The following is a 20628-nucleotide window of genomic DNA, read 5'->3' as shown; positions in this document are numbered from 1 at the left end:
AAAAATGGAAGAAACAGGAAAAAAGAAAAAGGAAAAAAGGAAAGAAGAAAATAGAATGAGGGAGAAGGAGAAATAAAATTAAGAAAAAGAAAAAATAAAAAGAATAAAACTAAAAATAAGGAAAAAATAAAAAGGAAGAAAAAAAGGAAAAGAGCAAAAGGTAAAATGAAAAAAAAGGAAAAAGGGAAAAAAGAAAAATGGAAAATGCAAAGGAAAGGGGAAAAGAATAGGCAAAAGATAAAAGAGAAAAAAAGGAGAAAAGGAAAAGGGAAGAAATAGGAAAAAAAGAAAAATGAAAAAAGGAAAAAAGAAAGGAAGAAGAAAATAGAGGGGGATGGAGAAATAAAATTAAGAGAAAGAAAGAAAAAAGACCAAAAAAAAAAGAAAAAGAGAGAGAAAAAGAGAAAGAGAAAGAAAAAGAAAAAGAAAGAGAAAGAGAAAGAGAAAGAGAAAGAAGAGAAAGAGAGAGAGAAAGAGAAAGAGAAAGAGAAAGAGGAGAAAGAGGGAGAGAGAAAGAGAAAGAGGAGAAAGAGGGAGAGAGAAAGAGAAAGAAAAAGAGAAAGAGAGAAAGAGAAAGAGAAAGAGAAAGAGAAAGAGAAAGAGAGAGAGAAAGAGAAAGAGAAAAAGAGAAAGAAAGAGAGAAAGAGAAAGAGAAAGAGAAAGAGAAAGAGAAAGAGAGAGAGAAAAAGAAAAAGAAAGAGAGAGAGAAAGAAAGAAAAAGAGAAAGAGAAAGAAAGAGAAAGAGAAAGAGAAAGAGAAAGAGAAAGAGAAAGAGAAAGAGAGAAAGAAAGAATAAGAAAGAGAAAAAGAGCAAGAGAGAGAGAAAGAGAAAGAAAAAGAGAAAGAGAAAGAGAAAGAAAGAGAAAGAGAAAGAAGAGAAAGAGAGAAAGAAGAGAAAGAGAAAGAAAAAGAGAAAGAAAAAGAGAAAGAAAAAGAAAAATAAAAAGAAAAAAAGAAAAAGAAGAAAAATAAAAATAAAAATAAAAATAAAAATAAAAATAAAAATAAAAAGAAAAAGAAAAAGAAAAAGAAAAAGAAAAAGAAAAAGAAAAAGAAAAAAAAGAAAAAGAAAAGAAAAAGGAGAAAAAGGAAGAAAGAGAAAAGGAAAAGGGGAAGGGGAAAATGGTAAAAGGGACAAGGAATAAAAGAAAAAGGGGAAATGAAATAAAGGAACAGGGAAAGATCAGAAAAAAAGATAAAAGGAGGAAAAAAGAAAAAGGGAAGAAATGGGAAAAAAAGAACAAGGAAAAGGAAAAAAAAAAGGATAGAGGAAGAAGAAAACAGAAAGAGGAGGAAAAGAATAACCAGAAAAGAAGAAAAAGAGACAGAAAGCAAAGCAGACAGGAGAAGAGAAGCCCGAGTGCCCCACTCTGTGTGCGTGTGTGTGTGAGCACGGGGGGAGCGCTGAGCATCTCAAGCATTAATCCCGAGCTTTGCCCCAAAGAGCCGCCATTGTTTCGTAAAGCCTCTAAACCTGCCCCGACCAGCAAGTGGATTATTGAGGGCCAGATGTCAGGGCTCCTCGGAAACAATAGGGGCTCGTGTATCTCCATCCAGCCTCATTAAAGAGATTAAAAGTACTTCCTACAGGGGAGAAAAGAAAAGATGCCTTTTCAAACGGGAGCCGCCGTTTCCTCCTGCCTGTAAATGTCTCCCATCCCGGCGGATGAATTCCCCTTTAATGAGATGTCATTTTGGAGAATGGTTTAACATCCCTTCAACAAAATATTTCTGAGCTTTAAACCTCGTAAACCCACGTCGAGATTATGAAAAGGAAATTTACCAGAGAGAGAGAGACAAAATAAAATCAAACCAAAGAGAAGGCGCCGATTCGCAGAATCCATGACACGGCCGTTTTTAAATGTGATGGAAAAGGCTTTCCAAGTTATCTGCTTAAACGCAGGCTTTCTGTTTACTTCTCACTTTCATGTCAAATGAATTTGGGAGGAAAAAAATTGACAGGAACTTTAAGGGCATTAGTCACATTGCAGATTAACGCCTCAAAAGGCAGGGAGGCAGAGGGTGCTTTAGCATCTTGATAACGGAAAGTTAACTCCCAGTGGTCCAACATCTGCCCGTGGGGTTATGATGCTGCTTGACCTATGTGAGGGGAGATCCAGGAGGCGTTGGGTTAGAAGAGGAGGGAAAATCCCATGGGAGCATCATAAATAGCTTGTAAAGTTGTGCTTGAGACCCTATAAAAATAGGAGGTTGCAGCCTGGTCCTTGCAGGCTCCCCCCAGGCTTGAAGAACAGCATCTCAACCACAGAACCATTCCAGTTTGTGCTCCAAACTGGTCAGCGGGAGGTTAAGATCCCACCCTCTGGATCCCTTATCCCTGCTAAAGTGACCAGTAGGGAAAATAAACAGAAGAGGAGAAAAAGACCACGTTTGGTGAGATCTTTAAAACTCATCCCTGTCTGCTCACAATATACGGCAATGTCGATTAAAGCTTCCCCCAACAGAGCACTCAGCAGTTATCAGTGGGAGAAGCCAACGTTAACAGTTTTCTGTGTCTTCGTTCTCTGCAACTTCCAAGATGATGCCCCAGCACTGAAGAAATGTGGATTTCCTCCATCCATTGTGCATTACATCCCCAAATCCCACCCTCGGCTCTCAATCCCAAGCCACTGATGCCCCTGGATCAGGAATGTGCTGTGATTTAACACACTTTCCTCTTGGAGAACTGCACAAGCATCTCCAGAACTGCTTCACCTTGAAGAGCAGCATCTTTGCTCTCCAGAATTCCTTGATGACTTCTGGGGGTGCACTGAGTAAATAGATGAGAGCAGTGTCTGCTCAGCAACAGAGAAATGATAGGAAGCATTCATGTGCCTCTGGCTTCTTCACCTTGAAGCCTTCTTCAGCCCTTGAGTTAGGGATGGAGAGAGAAGGATCCAGCACACCAAGGGCAGAGCTGGCTCTGAAAACTATTTTGCCAACCTACTTCCATCTAATTCCACCACCCACTGCTAAGCCAAAGCCCCATTGGTCTCCATCCCATGTGTGTCATTGATGGGTTTGGTATTTTCACAGCTGTATCAGGAATTAAACCAAAAAGTTCTCTCCAGACTAAACTAATGGCTCATGGACTAATCTGGTTTCCACAGCCACTAGCTCCAGATGCTGTTGGAGAAAAGGTGTGAATCCCTCAAATGGAAAACTGCAAAATGACAGCTGGGGAGATGCCTCTTACAAATGCTCGTATTCCATAGCATCATGGAATGGTTTGGGTTGAAGGGACCTTAAAGCTCATCCAGATCCAAACCCTGCCACAGGCAGGGACACCTTCCACTGGAGCAGCTTGCTCCAAGCCCCTGTGTCCAACCTGGCCTTGAACACTGCCAGGGATGGGGCAGCCACAGCTTCTCTGGGCACCCTGTGCCAGCGCCTCAGCACCCTCACAGGGAAGAGCTTCTGCCTAAGAGCTCATCTCAGTCTCCCCTCTGGCAGGTTAAAGCCATTCCCCTTGGCCTGTCCCTACAGGCACTTGTCCAAAGCCCCTCTCCAGGTCTCTTGCAGCCCCTTTAGGCACTGGAGCTGCTCTAAGGTCTCCCCTTCAGGAGCCTTCTCTTCTCCAGGCTGCCCCAGCCCAGCTCTCTCAGCCTGGCTCCAGAGCAGAGCTGCTCCAGCCCTTGCAGCAGCTCCGTGGCCTTCCTTGGACTCACTCCCACATTCCAAGTAGATTCTCCTCTCAAACTACCCTGAAAACTAAACACCATGTGGTGGGGGCTGCTTATCAAGGTGCTTCTCACATGGGATGCTTCAGCATTGTCTTTCTAACGGTCATCGGGTCTTGTTTAAGGGAATCAGGCTTTTAGGACATCTGCTGCCATCCCCACATCCCTCTCATCATAGCAGTAATTCCTGGGATCGCCATCCCGTAGCCACCAAATCACAGCAGGCACAATGACTGGGGCTGCCCTTCCCCTGCTCCTTTCAACATCAAACTCTAAAGGCTTTGCAGGGGGACAGAGTCCAGAGCCCAGAAGACTCCTGTTTCCATTTCACTCCATTCAAGATGCTCCAGGCCAAGGAAGAGAAAGAAAGGAAGAAAACAACACTAAAGCACACAAGTGCATCCTCTGCTGATGAGTCTGTTCTACTGAGCAGGCATTTCTCTGACAAATGTTAGATTATCTTCTTTACTTATTAATAGTGCTGGAGGGGAAGGACTGTCCCTCAAGAGGTGCTGCAATGCTTTCTGAAGGAAACATCAGAGCTTCTCTATGAGCACCAGGCTGGTATCTGCAGACAGGTTACTTTCAAACACATGCCTCAGTCGTTCAGAAGAAAACTCTTCAAAGTGGGTCAGTGTTTGAGTCGCCCATCAGGGGTCTACAAACACGACATCAGCTCTGTGTTGGCTTTCTGCTCCCCAAAAATAGGTCTTAAAGTGGCTCTGCCTCTCCACGAGAGGGTGAGTTGGGATCTCCTGCAGGTATTGCTGCACTCTCCTTCTCCCAGGCAATGCTCTTGGCACAGTTCCTGGCTGAGCCCAGTCCAGACATGGCATTCACCATATGGGAGCATGGACACTTCCCACCGCTGCCTCGGGATGGATGCTCAGTGGCTGTTGTGGTTGTTCCTTTTGCTTTGTTCCGCCTGCAACAGGACTATCCCTTTGTTGGAGCACGTAGCTTTGCACAAGGGAGTATCTGCAATGACTGGGGGCATCCTCCTGCCCTTATCCTTACCTGCTCCATCAGCCACGGTGTGTTGGGGTGGAGGATCCCAGTCACAATGGCAGACACTCTACCTACTTTTCCAGCAGTTTTCACAACTTTACAGCACCCTCAGCTCCAGAAGGCTTCTGCTGCCTCTGGGCAAGGTCTGTGAAACCTGAACATCCTGGTGGCTGCATCTGCTGACACCCTGTGAATCGCAGAATCACAGAGTGGTTTGGGTTGGAAAGGACCTGAAGCCCATCCAGTTCCAACCCCTGCCACGGGCAGGGACACCTTCCACTAGAGCAGGGTGCTCCAAGCCCCTGTGTCCAACCTGGCCTTGAACACTGCCAGGGATGGGGCAGTCACAGCTTCTCTGGGCACCGTGCCTCAGCACCCTCACAAGGAACAGCTTCCTCATTATATCTAACCTGAACTTCCCCTGTTTCAGTCTGAACCCATCACCCCTTGTCCTATCACTGCAGTCCCTGATGAAGAGTCCCTCTCCAGCAGCCTTGTAGCCCCCTTCAGACACTGGAAGCTGCTCTGAGGTCACCACGCAGCTTCTCTCCTCCAGGCTTAACAGCCCCAATGTTCTCAGCCTGTCTCCATACAGGAGGTGCTCCAGCCCTTGGTCATCCTCGTGGCCTCCTCTGGACTTGCTCCGACAGCTCCATGTCCTTATGTTGAGGACACCAGAACCGCGACACACGGAAAGAGGCAGGAAGCAGGAGCAGCATCACCACCATCACTTAACATGCAGCTTGATCCATCACAATTCCTCCCTGGCAACTCACTTAGCCCTCTCCTGGTGGCAAGAGGCTGTGTGAGGAGAGGACACTGCCCCCCCACACAATGTCAATAGGAGCAAATGGGATTTAAGGCAAGCAAATGAGAGCCCTCCTGAACCGTGCTCCTGCGAAGCAGAGGGAGATGAAGGGGGAGGAGTGAAAAGGAGAATCCATAAATCTTCACTTCATTCACAATGATCCGGAGCTCTTATTAAGTAAATTAATTGAAGTTAATTTAACTCGATCATGACTCCCGATCACAGTGATTTACTGAGGGGGAAATTGCATTAGGAAAGGCCACACTCGCCAGATAGAAGAACGGAAGAGAATTAGATCCACTTAGCAATGGGAATTAATATGGAAATAGCAGGTGTAAATTTCACCTTATCAAGAGAGGGAAAATGATCTTCATAAATTCGGAGCAATGGCCCCCGAGTTGCTTATAAATCTATTTAAAACAAAAATATTACCAAAAGTGTGCTAAAATTAATTTCAAATATACTCCCATCTCTCGCCTTGGAGTCAAGTCAGCAGCAGGGGCAAGTTTCATGCAAGGCAGCAGGAAGGGGAGGACACGACTCATCACCCAAGGGATCAGCACCAGGTACCTCAAGACCTACAGCATCACCCAAGGGATCAGCACCAGGTACCTCAGGACCTGCAGCAACTCCCCCTGTCACTCATGTCACAGAATCATGGAATGGTTTGGGTTGGAAAGGACCTTAAGGTTATCCAGTTCCAACTCCCTGCCATGGGCAGGGACACCTCATGCTAGACCATGTCACCCAAGGCTCTGCCCAACCTGGCCTTGAACACTGCATGAGACAGACACAGCTCCTGCCTAATGTTTCTTGTGGCAGTGTATTCAATCTGAAAAGATCAGTGCCTTTGTAAAATCCTTGCACATCACCTTTGGACTTCCCCAGACCTGGATTTCATAGCAGGAACTTCCCCTTAGCAACAGTTAGAAACCACACTGGGAGCAGCACTTGGCTGCAGCACCACCAGCCTTTGAGTATCCCACTTCTGGCTTAAGGTGAAAAGGATGTTAGAACCAATAGCTGACCATTCAGTATGATGAACACCCAATGATGAATGAGGAGGTGTCTAATCCAGTGCTGCAGCAACACACAGTGTGTCCCACCACCACCAAAGCCCCCCACTGATTAGGCCAAAACAAAGCAAAGCAGCAAGAAAGCAGCTTCTGGCTCCTTGCTTGTTACAGGTCCAAGAGGATGCTATGAATGATGGAGAAAACCCTACAGGAGAAGCATTTGCCATGTGCTTCCTCCAGCCAGAGCAGATGATGGATCACACACCACTAAGGTAATAGGAGACGGAGTAAGTGATTTATTGCTTCTTTAAAACATAATTGTTTTAATTGCTGATGGCATTTGATCAAGATTTGTCTGAAGCAGCTGGAAGACCCAAACTACATCATGCAGTGAAGTCAGAGATTAATATGGATAAAGTGACTCTACAAGTGAGAGCTTGCAGCCAATCCTGGTGGCATGAACAGGTTGTTTCTCTGCAGAATCACTACTCAGCTGAGCAAGAGCCATGACCCAGCAGCTTGAGACTCCTGCTCCAACCCTGACTGAAGTCCTGCCCTCCTCAGCTGTCACTGTAGATCCTCCATCCATCAACTATCCAGATCTGGAGTAACAAGCTACAAACCTGAGCCAAACAGTTGGAACATGAGTTGCTTTCTACTAATTAAGGCTGAACTTCATAGAAGTAAAGACTGGTTTGGGTTGGAAGGGACCTCAAAGCTCACCCAGTTCCAACCCCCTGCCACAGGCAGGGACACCTTCCACTAGAGCACCTTGCTCCAAGCCCTGTCCAGCCTGGCCTTGAATGTTTCCAAGGATGAGGCATCTACCACCTCTCTGGATAACCAAGGTAGGCATCTATCACAGCACATGCATCTGCAGCAGATCAAACTTGAGGTGGCAATGAGAAGCCTCTCTCCATCCCTTACCACTGATGCCTGAAACAGTTTCACAGGTCAGGCTCATACATCAATGGGCAATAGTTTTGGGCAATGCCATGTCACAGTGTGACACAGTGCACCCAGAGGAGCTGTGACTGCCCCATCCCTGGCAGCCAACAACAGGGAAAAACCCACTGCATTCCCCAGCTCCTTGGGTTTGCTGCACTGGGATGAGTAACAAGAAATCCATATCCAGGCCAGGCTCTGTTTGCCCAAAATATTGCCTGTGACAGTGGCAAAGAAGCATCTCAGGAGGAGGAGAAGTCATTCTCACCCTAAGGCCAGCCAAAATCTGCATTATAACCAAAACCACCAGTTCTAATAGCAGTTTTAGAGCATCAGTTTTAGAGCATCAATCACCATAATGATCTTTCTGCTTCACACACAACTTCCAAGCTTTGTCTTGACATCAGAGATGTTCCCTGGTAACATCTCCACCAGCAAATGTGGCTGCAGCTCGCCCATAGCTGAAACACAGATGCCAGCACAGCTGATTTAGGCTCATACTCTAGGGTATTGCACCATCCTTTGGTGACATCCTTCACCAGATGGGTGCTGGCACACCAAGTTATTTGTTCCAGGGCCAGGCTGATGTTCCATCCATCCAGATAACCCAGGAAGAAGCAAGTTGTGCCTGCACCTACTTCCTGGTGTAGGTTTGGGACTTCCAACATGCTTTCAATAAGCTCCTCTGTAGCACCAACATACATAACATTATAAAGCAGAGGGAAGGTCTGGCCATGTCTGCCTCCAGAAGAAGCAGCAACTTTGCTGAGGTCTGATGTTAAAAGTTGAGTTTATTCTTAGAGCTTATTTAACTGCTTCATGGAAACAATTCATTCCCATAGGGAATAAATAGGAAGCCACAGGCTGTAGGAAAACTGTTGGCCACCAACACCGACTAGCATGATTCCTAACGGGATTTTACAGCCTGAGTGAATAAACCCAGCTAAACAAATAGAGAAATTAAGTGATGAACACACATTGGTAATAACACAATAGCCAAGGGATGGAAGAATTACCTGGATGTCACGGGGCGCCTCATCTTCCAGTTGGGAATGGGGCTGTTGAAAGGCGATGAGGTTGCAGGCACCACGTTCTTCTTCACTATCCTGTAGCGGGTCTTTATCACCTTGTTGGCAGGGGGGCTCCTGAGGAAGTGCAAGTTGGCTCCTACAAGAAAGTAAACGGAAGAAGGGCTGAAATTCAGGTGTGTGTGGGATAGAAGGGAACTCACCAACATATGTCTTACACCAAACTCTAAGATCCATGAAAAGCGGGGGGAAAAGGGGGTAAAAGACCCCTGGGGTGCATCAAACATGAGACCACCATGGTTAATGATAACAGAAAGGCTCTGATGGATGCGGGTTGGCTTCACCAACCCAGAAGCAAAACTCTAACATGGATTCACCAATACCTTGATCCCCAGCACTGGAACTGGGTTTATGCATTGGGTTCAAGCTTAAAGAGGGACATTCAGGTTGGATATAAGGATGAAGTTCTTTACTGTGAGGGTGGTGAGACACTGGAACAGGGTGGCCAAGGAAGTTGTGAGTGTGCCACCCCTGGCAGTGTTCAAGGGCAGGTTGGACACAGGGGCTTGGAGCAAGCTGCTCTAGTGGAAGGTGTCCCTGCCCATGGCAGGGGGTTAGAACTGGATGAGTTTTAAGGTCCCTTCCAACACAAACCAGCCTATGGTTCTATGATTTAATCACTCCCATTTTCCTCCTGTTTCACACTGGTTTATTCTGCTGAATGTTCCATGCCATTAACACTTACACATTTGACTCTGGTTTTCCTCCACTTGATGGCAAGCAATTTTTTGTGCAGCTTTAAGAAATGCATCTAATTGCCTGACTTTTATAACATACACTGTAACTGCCCAGATAATTAAAGCTGACACTCCGTGCTGAGACCAAGGCTTCTGGGTTTATCACTGATTTAAAGGGCCGGCTGTTATTCTTGGGGATGCTCTAATAATTAGAAGGTTGAGAGAGGAAAAGCAGAATCATTATTTCCCCTGAAAATGTTGGACCCATCCCCATGTTTGCCTTGGTGAAAGAAAGGAGAATCAGGCTGTGTTCCAGGTAAAGGGGTAATCTGGATATATGCTGGAAGTAGAAAAACAGGAACATCAAAAGCAGCGTGACCAGCAGGTTAAAGGAGGTGATCCTGCCCCTCTGCTCGACTCTGGTGAGACCCCACTTGCAGCACTGTGTGCAGTTCTGGAGTCCTCAACATCAGAAGGACATGGAGCTGTTGGAGCAAGTGCAGAGGAGGCCACGAGGATGCTCAGGGGCTGGAGCACCTCCTGTATGGAGCCAGGCTGAGAACATTGGGGCTGTTGAGCCTGGAGAAGAGAAGCTGTGTGGAGACCTCAGAGCAGCTTCCAGTGTCTGAAGGGGGCTACAAGGATGCTGGAGAGGGACTCTTCATCAGGGACTGCAGTGATAGGACAAGGGGTGATGGGTTCAGACTGAAACAGGGGAAGTTCAGGATGGACATAAGGAAGAAGCTGTTCCTTGTGAGGGTGCTGAGGCACTGGCACAGGGTGCCCAGAGAAGCTGGGGCTGCCCCATCCCTGGCAGTGTTCAAGGCCAGGTTGGACACAGGGGCTTGGAGCAAGCTGCTCTAGTGGAAGGTGTCCCTGCCCGTGGCAGGGGTTGGAACTGGATGCGCTTTAAGGTCCGTTCCAACCCAAACCATTCTATGACTCAGATACCCATCGCTTTAGAGGTGAGGAAAGAAGAGAGAGGAAAGAAGACAGAAAGCAAACGGGTTTTCATCACTGCTTCCCTGTCCTGGGACTTTTTATATCAGCCTAAATTCTTCAGGCCAGCAACTTCACCACTGGGTTGGTTTCTAAAGCCCTTTGCAAGGTTTAAGCTCTAATTCCCATTCCAATTACTCTCAAGCACTGGCAAAGTTGGAGCATTTTGCTTCAGAGAACTGCATTTAGGACTGCAAGATGGGAACAACAGAAGGACAGACATGCCAACCCCTGCATGGCCCAATGCTGCACACACAGGATGAAATCCCACCTACTTTGAGACTGAGACCTTTTTAACCCAGGAGGCATGGATGCATCCAGCCTCTCATGGATACAGCATCAAGCACGTACCCAAAGCAGCTCTTCCATACAAGGATGGGATGAGAGCCACAAACCCCCCTCCTCCCCATACAGCACCAGCACAAGTTGACCCTTTCCCTCCACCTGCCAGAATTATTAAGCTGGGAATTCACTGAATCCATTATGAACATCATTTTGCTGCCCTTACACCAGCTTTAGTTGCCACTCATCATCCCAGAACCTCATCAAACTCCTGTTTGACACCGTCTCCCCGCTCGCGCAAGCAATAGAGGTCCCAGATTGTTGAGCTTTAGAGGCATCCTCACCCCCCTTCCCTGCCCAAACAGGCTGGCACCTGGTAAACTCTATTCCCTGGAGGTAATTGGATGGTGTATTCATGCCGAAGCTGCTCTTCTGAAAGTGCCTGCATGCACAGCTCCAGCATTAACCACCTCCTCAAAGAGCCTCTCCGAAGAGCTCCGGTTGCTATTATTACTTGCTAGCTGAGGGGTTTTGTGTAGATAATCATGTTATTTAGACAGGATGTTGGTTTAATTCCCTTCATTACAGCCTCCCAGGGTTGTAATTTGGGTGGGTTTTTTTTTCCCCTCTCCTCCACATGATGTATTCCCCGTGGCACATTTCACTCAAATCAAACACTTTTGGCTTTTATTACAAACAATACCCCAGCGTCCCCCGTTATCAGCCCGGCGCACACACGCGGGCTCCTCGCACAGCTCCAGAGGTCAGGTCTAATGACTAATCGATCTCATTAGCTTTCCTAATTAAAAACTTTACTACCGCAATGGAAGACAAACTACAACCAAAAAAAAAACCCACCCACCCACCCTGCTTGCATCATCTTGGAATGGGATATGAGCAGCATTTATCAGCCCAGGCTCCCGGCGCAATGGGACGCGCGCTGCTGAGGTCGGTGCTTTGTTCCGAGCTGCGCATCCCATGGGATCGCGGTAAAAATCACGGGGTAAACTCTAATCCTGAGCTGGAAGTGGGTAATTTGCTGCCAAAAGCTCTTGTCATGGTGCTGCGAGCAGATGGGAGTCCACCAGTGAATGCATCCCTTAGGAAAGGGGTTGAATGCAACGTGGATCCGTATCATGGAGTCACAGAATGGTCTGGGTTGGAAAGGACCTTGAAGCTCATCCAGTTCCAACCCCCTGCCACGGACAGGGACACCTTCCACTAGAGGAGGTTGCTCCAAGCCCCATCCGACCCGGTCTTGAATACTATGGGACTTATCCTGCCCATGGCAGGGGGTTGAAACTAGATGATCTTAAGGTCCCTTCTAACCCAAACCAGTCTAGGATTCTATGATTTCTGTTCTGTCTCCCCAAAATGAATGAGGTTTTAACGTCAAAAAGGGAGAGCTTTTCTCCAACCCCAATAGAAAGTGGAGAATGAAGAGCACTTGCAAGGAGGTTTCAACATAATAAAGTAAAACCTTTTGTAAAAACATGCATTTACCCCCCAAAAATGGAGGGAGGGAGCACTAACCTGCTGCTACTTAATCCAAATCCTTCATCCCTATAAGTTCTCATTAAGTCAGAATCATAGAATCATAGGATCATGGAACGGTTTGGGTTGGAAGGGACCTTAAAGCTCATCCAGTTCCAACCCCTGCCATGGGCAGGGACACCTTCCACTAGAGCAGGGTGCTCCAAGCCCCTGTGTCCAACCTGGCCTTGAACCCTGCCAGGGATGGGGCAGCCACAGATTCTCTGGGCACCCTGTGCCAGCGCCTCAGCACCTCCATAATCCTCCAGTTCTGCCAAAAAATGAGCAGAGGGGAGGTGGATATTAACTAATTTTGCCTGTTTTTCACCTAAACCAGGTCCAACAGTCCCAGTCCTGGCACACAGGCAGTGGGGAATGTTGTACCCTGAGCCTGTGTGACTGTGCTGTTACAGCAGCTCTCAGCATCCTCAGCCACCCGAGCACTAACAGGTACATGTCCAAGTCCATGAGGCGAGAGGAAGATGCTGCTGCTTGGGGTGGATGAGGGAAAGTGCAGCGGTGGTGGAGTAAATCCTGCCCACCTACTGCTGGGAGAAGGAAGCTAAATAAGGAAGATGGATTTCAGAGTGCACATACCCAAAGCCGAGAACCACAGAATCAGGGACTGTCAGGTTCAAAGGGACCTCAAGGATCATCTGGTCCAACCTTTCTAGCACAGCATGACCTAGGCTAGATGGCCCAGCACCTTGTCCAGCTGGATCTTAAAGGTGTCCTGCACTGGGGAATCCACCACTTCATGGGGAGATGATTCCAGTGGCTGATTGTACTCACTGGGAAACATTTTCCTCCTGCGTCCAACTGGAATCTCCCCAGCAATAACTTGTGCCCGTCAGCCCTTGCCTATTCCATGCACCTCCTTGTAAAAAGGAGTCTCCATCATCTTTGTAGCCACGCTTTAACTACTGGACATGGGGGTAAGGTCTCCCCGAGCCTTCTTTTCTCGAGGGGGAACAAGCCCAGATCTCTCAGCCTTTCCTCAGTTTCCCAGTCCTTGGATCACCTTTGTGGCCCTTCTCTGGATTCTCTCCAGCTTGTCCACATCATCTTTGCATAGCAGGGACCAAAACTGAACACAGTAACAAGAGATTATTACTGCTTTTAGAAAAGGATATGGGATAGGAAAAACTTCCCAAACGGACACACAAATGAGGCAGGAATGGGAAAAGACCTACAGTAACCAGTGCTGTGGGCCATGACATGACCTGGGTCCTATCAGGTCTCCCACCCTCCATCAACAGACCTCCCATGTGTGAGTCTCTGCTGGCGCACACCAGACACCGGCAGCTCCATCCCAAGCTGCTGGCACTGCGGCTGTTCAATCCCACTCCAAGGCGAGCCTGGGAAGCTGTGAGTGACAGGTACATTGATCTTCCAGCACTTGGAAGCGAGACAGGAGCAGGAATGAATGCAAATTGGGGAGCAGAAGCTGTATCTCTGATAGGATGCCAGTATTGTCCCCAGCTCCAGAGGAGACCTTTGGGATGCAGAGCAATGCAAAGGGGTCACCCTATGGGACCCTTCTGACCCAGTCACAGTGAGTCGACTAAGAACAAAAGCAAATCAGAGGCGAAAACCCTCTGATAAATCAGAGTTGCTGTTTCAAAGACAGATATTAGGAAGAATAATAAAAGAATAAGGAATACATGTGCAAAGGATGCTACCAACATGCCTGAACTCCTGATACAGGCTCTGATGCTAGCAGATGTGCACTCAAAACCAAAGCAGCTCCAAAAAGGACTGAAAATCTCTGCTCAAGGGTATTCTAAAGCCAAACACTTTCTAACATGAAGATGAACCCTAGAAACACTCTCGCTAAAGGATGTGCTCCCGGCCTGGAAATAAAGATCCAGCAAAACCCACCATTACGTCTCCCTCATCTCCCAGAACAAAGAAGTTTTGGACCTACCCAACTGTCCTGGGTTCAGCAGTAGCACTCATTTTTCTCCTTCTCAGTAGCTGGTGCAGTGCTGTGGTTTTGACTTTCAGCCTGGGAACAGCGCTGATAACACCGATGGTTTTAGTTGCTGCCCAGTGATGTTTACTCTGACCAAGGACTTTGTGAGCCTCATGCTCTGCCAGGGCGGAGGGGAAGCCAAGAGGAAGCAGAGACAGGACACCTGACCCAAACTAACCAAAGAGGTATTCCATACCACAGCATGTCATGCCCAGGATGTAGAACTGGGGGCAGTTACCCGGAAGGGCGAGATCAGTGCTTGGTCGGGCTGGGTATCGGTTGGCGGGTGCTGAGCGGTTGTATTCTCTTCCCTTGTTATTTCCCTTATCATTATTATTATTGGTGTTATCAGCAGTGATTTGTGTTATACCTTAGTTACTGGACTGCTCTTATCTCAACCCCTGGCAGTCACATTCTTTTCAATTCTCCTCCCCATCCCTCTGGGAGCCGGAGGGGAGGAAGGCGGGGAGTGAGCAAGCGGCTGCATGGCAGCTAGGCTTAAACCATGACACCAACTCATGCATGGACCTTTCAAGAGTTACATTAACAGATCACAGAATGGTTTGGGTTGGAAAGGACCTTAACATCACCCAGTTCCAACCCCTGCCGTGGGCAGGGACACCTTCCACTAGAGCAGGTTGCTCCAACCCCTGTCCAATCTGGCCTTGAACACTGCTAGGGATGGGGCAGCCCCAGCTTCTCTGGGCACCCTGTGCCAGCGCCTCAGCACCCTCACAGGGAAGAACTTCTGCCTTATACCCAACCTGACATCAAATGACCTTGCAATGGGGATATATTGTGAATGAACCAGGATAAAGTTTCTTTCCTGCACCTACACCCCAAAGCAAATCATTTTGGTGTCCCCATCACACCACAGGCACCTGCAAGACACCAACCCTGAGCCACACGATACCTTTTATTCTGCCTACCAACTTGGGCAAGTCCCCAGAGTTAACAAAAGGCTTTAGGAATTACTGTAATACTGTTAGGAATCGAGTGTGAAAGCAGGCACCAGCGTTAGGGGATGATTATCTCGGAGCGTGTTCAATATGTTCCCACAGAATGGCACAGCAAGAGGTTAATTATATTGCGACTGGAATCCGCTTCCAAAAGGCCCATCCTTGGCTTGAAGAGGGGAATTGAATTTTCACACTCATTCAGTTCCCAGCTCTTTCAAGAGCAATGGCTATTTATGCCAGAATGGAAATGATGGCTTATGAGCATCAACTGCTGTTTAATAGGACATAAATCCAATTGATCAGAAGTGCTCTACCTGTAACCCCAAGCAAGACTGCTGTTTCAGGCTGTAAGAGTCACAGAGGACAAGGGTGGCACAGGTTTTGCAGCTGGAATGTCTGAAGGGGCTCTGAACCCATTGCAATGGTTGCTCAGCACGGCAGCAGCTTCCACTGGGAACATTTGGGGAATTAACTCCAAATCTGCTTTCCTGATTCCTTTACGCTGAAGGGACCGCAGGCAAAGATGAAGTTAAGGGAAGCCATCAGGCACCATGCTGAAGAATGTAAGGAAATACCTGTTTTCATAGGATCAGGGATTGGAAGGGACCTCAAAGCTCATCCAGTTCCAAACCCTGCCACAGGCAGGGACACCTTCCACTAGAGCAGGGTGCTCCAAGCCCCTGTGTCCAACCTGCCCTTGAACACTGCCAGGGATGGGGCAGCCCCAGCTTCTCTGGGCACCCTGTGCCAGCACCTCAGCACCCTCACAGGGAAGAGCTTCTGCCTAAGAGCTCATCTCAGTCTCCCCTCTGGCAGGTTAAAGCCATTCCCCTTGGCCTGTCCCTCCATCCCTTGTCCAAAGCCCCTCTCCAGGTTTCCTGGAGCCCCTTTAGGCACTGGAGCTGCTCTCAGGTCTCCCCTTCCTGCAGCAGAGGGGCAGGATCCCCTCCCTGAGCTGCTGCTCACGCTCTAGGGGTGCAGCCCAGCACATGGGGGGGTTCTGGGCTCAAGCACACACTGAAGCCGGTTCTGGATGCTTTAGATGCCCTGAAGCAGAATGCAGGTTGTATTTATACCAGGATTACTTTAAAGGCTCTTAGACAGGAAGGAAGCTGAGAGCACCAGCAAAGAAAGAAGCAGCATCTCTCACTCCCTGTTTAGAATCAATCCAAAGGTTTAGGAAAGCCCCGCCAAGCGTGGAGATGGCATGGGGGAACCAGGCGATCCCTTGGCTGTTGAGAAGGAGAGAGAGCGTGGAGGAGAGCACCTGGAGAAGCTGGGGACAGTGCAGAGAGGAAACACTGTCAGCAAGTGTGACAGGGGAGAAGGGGAGGTAGCAGAAAGGAAAGAAGCAGGTGTGAAAGTCAGGGAGCTCCTCCAAGAAAATCCCTGGGAAAATGCTGCTGGAAAAGATACCCAGGACCAGCATCCTGAAAGTGGAATTCCTGCAGTCACCTTTCAGCCCACTGTGGCTGAAGAAGTTTGAAAGAAGGAAACCACACAGCATCACACAACATTGGTGATTCCTTCTTGAAATTAGGGAGCAGAATCTCAATACCTGTTACCTGGGACTCATGTTTCATAGTGTACATCTGCATGCACTTTCACATAGCTCAGTTCTCTCTGTGATCAACCCATCCATCTGCTCCATCCATCCATCCATCCATCCATCCATCCATCCACCCACCCACCCATCCATCCCCTCTATAACCTGTCTACCAAAACAGGGCAATACAGGTGTCTTCCTATGGAAAGCACCATTACCAGTTTGTCTACTGACCATGTACAACACTTCTGGTTGTTCAACAAGTAGGAGTTTTTACAGGGAATGAGGAAAAATGCACACTTTAATCCTACAAGCACTTGTGAGCAGTACAGCAAGTGTCTGCCCCTTCCCACCCCAGACACAGGCTACACTTCCATCCATAGCTGAGACGCTGCATATAAAGAATCATGGAATGGTTTGTGTTGGAAGGGAGCTTAAAGCTCATCCAGCTCCAACCCCTGCCAAGGGCAGGGACACCTTCCACTAGAGCAGGGTGCTCCAAGCCTCCTCCAACCCAGCCTTGAACACTGCCAGGGATGGGTCATTCACCACTTGCTGGATCTGGCTGCTTTGGGTTTCTGTTGCAGCACCAAACTTAAGATGCACAGGGCCAGCCCCTCCATTTAGGAAAGGTATTTGATACCAACTCACAAGCAGAGCAGCCTGGACAGAGTCCTCAGTGATGCTTTTGGAAGCCACTGTAAGCCCTACAGCAGCCAAACCAGCACAGCACAAAAACCCAGCCAGCAGAAGACTTTCTGCTTGTGCCTCTGTGAGTAAAACTCCCCTGGACCACAGCACTGGGGAGCTTTTATGTGTTTATTTTTTATCCCACTAAAAGGCATTTAAATCTTGCACCTACTGCTGAAGATGCATGATGTGCGTCTCCTGGACCTGGAGAGACTAACACTGATTTAACACACGGAGATCTTTACTCGTGATTGGTAGCCCATTACACACCGGTTGTCAGCACGTTGTACATCACAGCCCGTGCTCTCCTTCCTCCAGCTAGCAGGAAACCATCTGGTTATTCACAGGGGTTTGCATCCCTTATAGTAAGGATTAACTTTTCCAACTGAACTCCAGTGGGGAAGGACTGGGAATACAGCCATGGGCTGCAGCATCTCCATTCCTCCATCATAAAGATAAGGGCAGCTCCATGAGGATCATTGCCACACACACCAGCAAGCGAGAAGAACATATATCCCCATAGTGGCTGCCTTTATGGTCCCAAGTCCAAACACTCAGTTACTCTACAGCAATCGCTCTACATAGAAATGCTGGAAAACATCTGGAATTATTCTCTCCAATCACAAAGCATAGGGAAAGGCAGAGATGGATGGATTCTGTGATAGATGGATGTGACCAGCAGGTCAAAGGAGGTGATCCTGCCCCTCTACTCTGCCTCTCATGAGACCTCACTTGCAGCACTGTGTGCAGTTCTGGTGTCCTCAACATCAGCAGGACATGGAGATGTTGGAGCAAGTCCAGAGGAGGCCACGAGGATGAGCAGGGGCTGGAGCACCTCCTGTATGTAGATAGGCTGAGAACACTGGGGCTGTTCAGGCTGGAGAAGACTCCAGGGAGAGTTTCTTGTGGCCTTTCAATAATTAAAGGGGCCTATCAAAAAGAGGGGGAGAAACTTTTTAGCAGGGCCTGTTGAGATAGGATAAGGCTTGGTTTTAAACTAAAAGAGGGGAGATTCAGATTAGATATAAGGAAGAAATTCTTTACAGTGAGGTTGGTAAAACACTGGCACCAGTTGCCCAGAGAGGTGGTGGCTGCCCCATCACCGGCCACATTCAAGGCCAGGCTGGATGTGGTTCTGAGCAACCTAGTTGAAGATTCAAGGCCAGGCTGGACAGAGCCTTGGGCAACATGGTGTAAGTGTGAGGCATCCCTGCCCATGGTACCGGTTGGAACAGGATAATCTTAAGGTCCTTTCCAACCCAAACCATTCTATGGTTCTATGACCCTGCTGCTGAGAAGCCCCACAGTGGCCCCATCCAAACACCACAGGGGAAATGGAGCCGGATGAGGATGAGGAGCCACCACATTACCCACCTCTCCACTGGGATCAGGGAGAGGTGGTCACACTTAACGCGCTAAACGCACTCTTTCCAGCCATGGCCCACGGTGAAGAGCCCGAATGGGTCTCCAGAGCCCTTGTTCCAACACAACCCTTATTATTATAACAAAAGAGGGTGGTGGGGTTTTTCTCTCCCCCCCCTCTCCCTTCAGGGAATGATTATTAATGTGATTCCAGGAGCTGGGTCCATTCCTCTAAATGAGAGCGGGATAGCAGGAGGAAGGCTGATAAATGCCCTCCTCCCCCCGGCCGCGCGGCGGGAGCTGCCAGGGCCCCTGGTTCTAACAAGCTGCAGATGGAAGACGACTGGAATAACAGAGTATGAATTTTTATGAGTCTAATAAATCACTTCACTGCTTTTTTTTTTTTTTTTTTTTTTTCCCCTCCTCTTGATCGTTTTCAGCACTTCAGACACTTGGAAAAACCCCGGCTCTAATCAAATGGGTTCACAGATCCCGTGTTCACACCTCGCCGGGGCACGCACGGAGGTGGCTCTGCTAAGGGAAACGACAGCGAGCGTTTGGCACTATGGAAATCCATTTGCATTCCGGCTTTGGGATTGAGCTCATTGATTTGGACTTAATTTAATAAGGAGAAATTTGAATCCTTTCGGTATTCCCCCTCCCTCAGAGCTGCTGCTCAAAGTTAGCGCCACCCAGGTAAACCTTTCCTAACTATCCAGTTAAAAAGCCCCTGAGCTGACTCTGGCATCAGCAGAGAAACCTGGATGAATTCTGTGAGAACAGAGGCAAACTTTGCAGGCAGAGGGTTTATTAACATCTCTTTAATTCTCTTTTCTATAGTGCTGTAGAAAGCAGGCAACGGAGAGGCTCCAAAGCCATCAAGAAACAAAAGGGTTCAACTTCAAGTTAAGGATGCACACGTATGTTTGCTGAAGGAAGTACGAGACCTGATGAGCACCATGGTGAGGGGAAGAAAGAATCAACACTTTGCTTTCCTTACCAAAAAGCTGCTCCTGAAACCTCCAGGACAGTGATTACCAGGAGAACAGAGGCCAAGTCAGACACACCATGGTGTAGTTACAGAGAACATGACCATTGCTCCCCACTGCTCTCTAATCCCTCAGGACCAAGCACAGGAATGCAACCTGTAGCTCCAGGAACTTTGAAGCCTGGAAAACAACATCCCTGTGATGGACGCAGCTATCCACACCAGTGCTGATGGCAAACCTCCATCACACCACACCAACAGCATCCTGAGCATTGATGCTTTACCCTCCCAAAAGAAGAAGGGCAAGTTAGCTGGGAAACCTGTTGTTTCGTAGAATGGTTTAGGCTGGAAAGGACCTTAAGATCATCTAGTTCCAGTCCCCTGCCACGGGTAGGGACACCTTCCACTAGAGCAGCTTGCTCCAAGCCCCTGTGTCCAACCTGGCCTTGAACACTGCCAGGGATGGAGCATTCACCACTTCTCTGGGCACCCTGTGCCAGCACCTCAGCACCCTCACAATAAAGAACTTCTTCCTTATCTCCAACCTGAACTTCCCTTGTTTCACTTTGAACCCATCACCCCTTGTCCTATCACTCCAGTCCATGATGGAGAATCCCTATCCAGCAGCCTTGCAGACCCCCTCCAGACACTGGAAAGCTTTTCCATCATCCTCATCCTCCCACAGCCTTTTAATCCATTCCCTCTGTTGTTTTTTTTCCCCCGGCTTTTCATTTGCTTTTCCAGCACAGCGCTGCATCAGGGAGGGAATTCATCTTTGACAAACATTTACCGATTATCAAATCACAACTGCAGCTGCAGACAGGGGCAATAAGTCACTTGAAGCAACCGTCCCTATTGTAGGCTGAGGAGTTTGGGCAGCTCCTCGATGACAAATCACTCCTGTCAAAGCCGCGTGTTCCCTGGCGCTCCGAACCCGTGTTCTCTTGTTGTTCCACACTACCTGGTGTTTAATGACAACACTGTCAGACTAAGACGAAGCCTCGACGCTGTGGACTGTCAAAGCCCTATTAGAGGGAAGATTGAGACCCTGCTCTTCTTAAACTCACTCAAG

The 20628-nt window shown here is 48.2% G+C and overlaps 1 protein-coding gene across 2 annotated transcripts in view; it reads right to left on the bottom strand.

The window, feature by feature from the left end:
• ZC3H3 (zinc finger CCCH-type containing 3) overlaps window positions 1-20628 on the bottom strand; it is a 156715-nt gene that overhangs the window by 82935 nt on the left and 53152 nt on the right. For both annotated transcript variants that reach the window (XM_061447606.1, XM_061447607.1), the window contains exon 4: window positions 8474-8624. In XM_061447606.1, the coding sequence (XP_061303590.1) occupies window positions 8474-8624 (151 nt within the window). The remainder of the gene's footprint in view (window positions 1-8473; window positions 8625-20628) is intronic.

This window comes from Pezoporus flaviventris, unplaced genomic scaffold (assembly GCF_033815535.1).
Source record: "Pezoporus flaviventris isolate CSIRO_AGI_PZ_B2104156 unplaced genomic scaffold, CSIRO_AGI_Pfla_v1 ptg000007l, whole genome shotgun sequence".
NCBI classification, from domain to species: Eukaryota; Metazoa; Chordata; class Aves; order Psittaciformes; family Psittacidae; genus Pezoporus; species Pezoporus flaviventris.
Note: the sequence above shows the minus strand (reverse complement) of the source record. Positions and strands in the feature narration are given on the sequence as shown.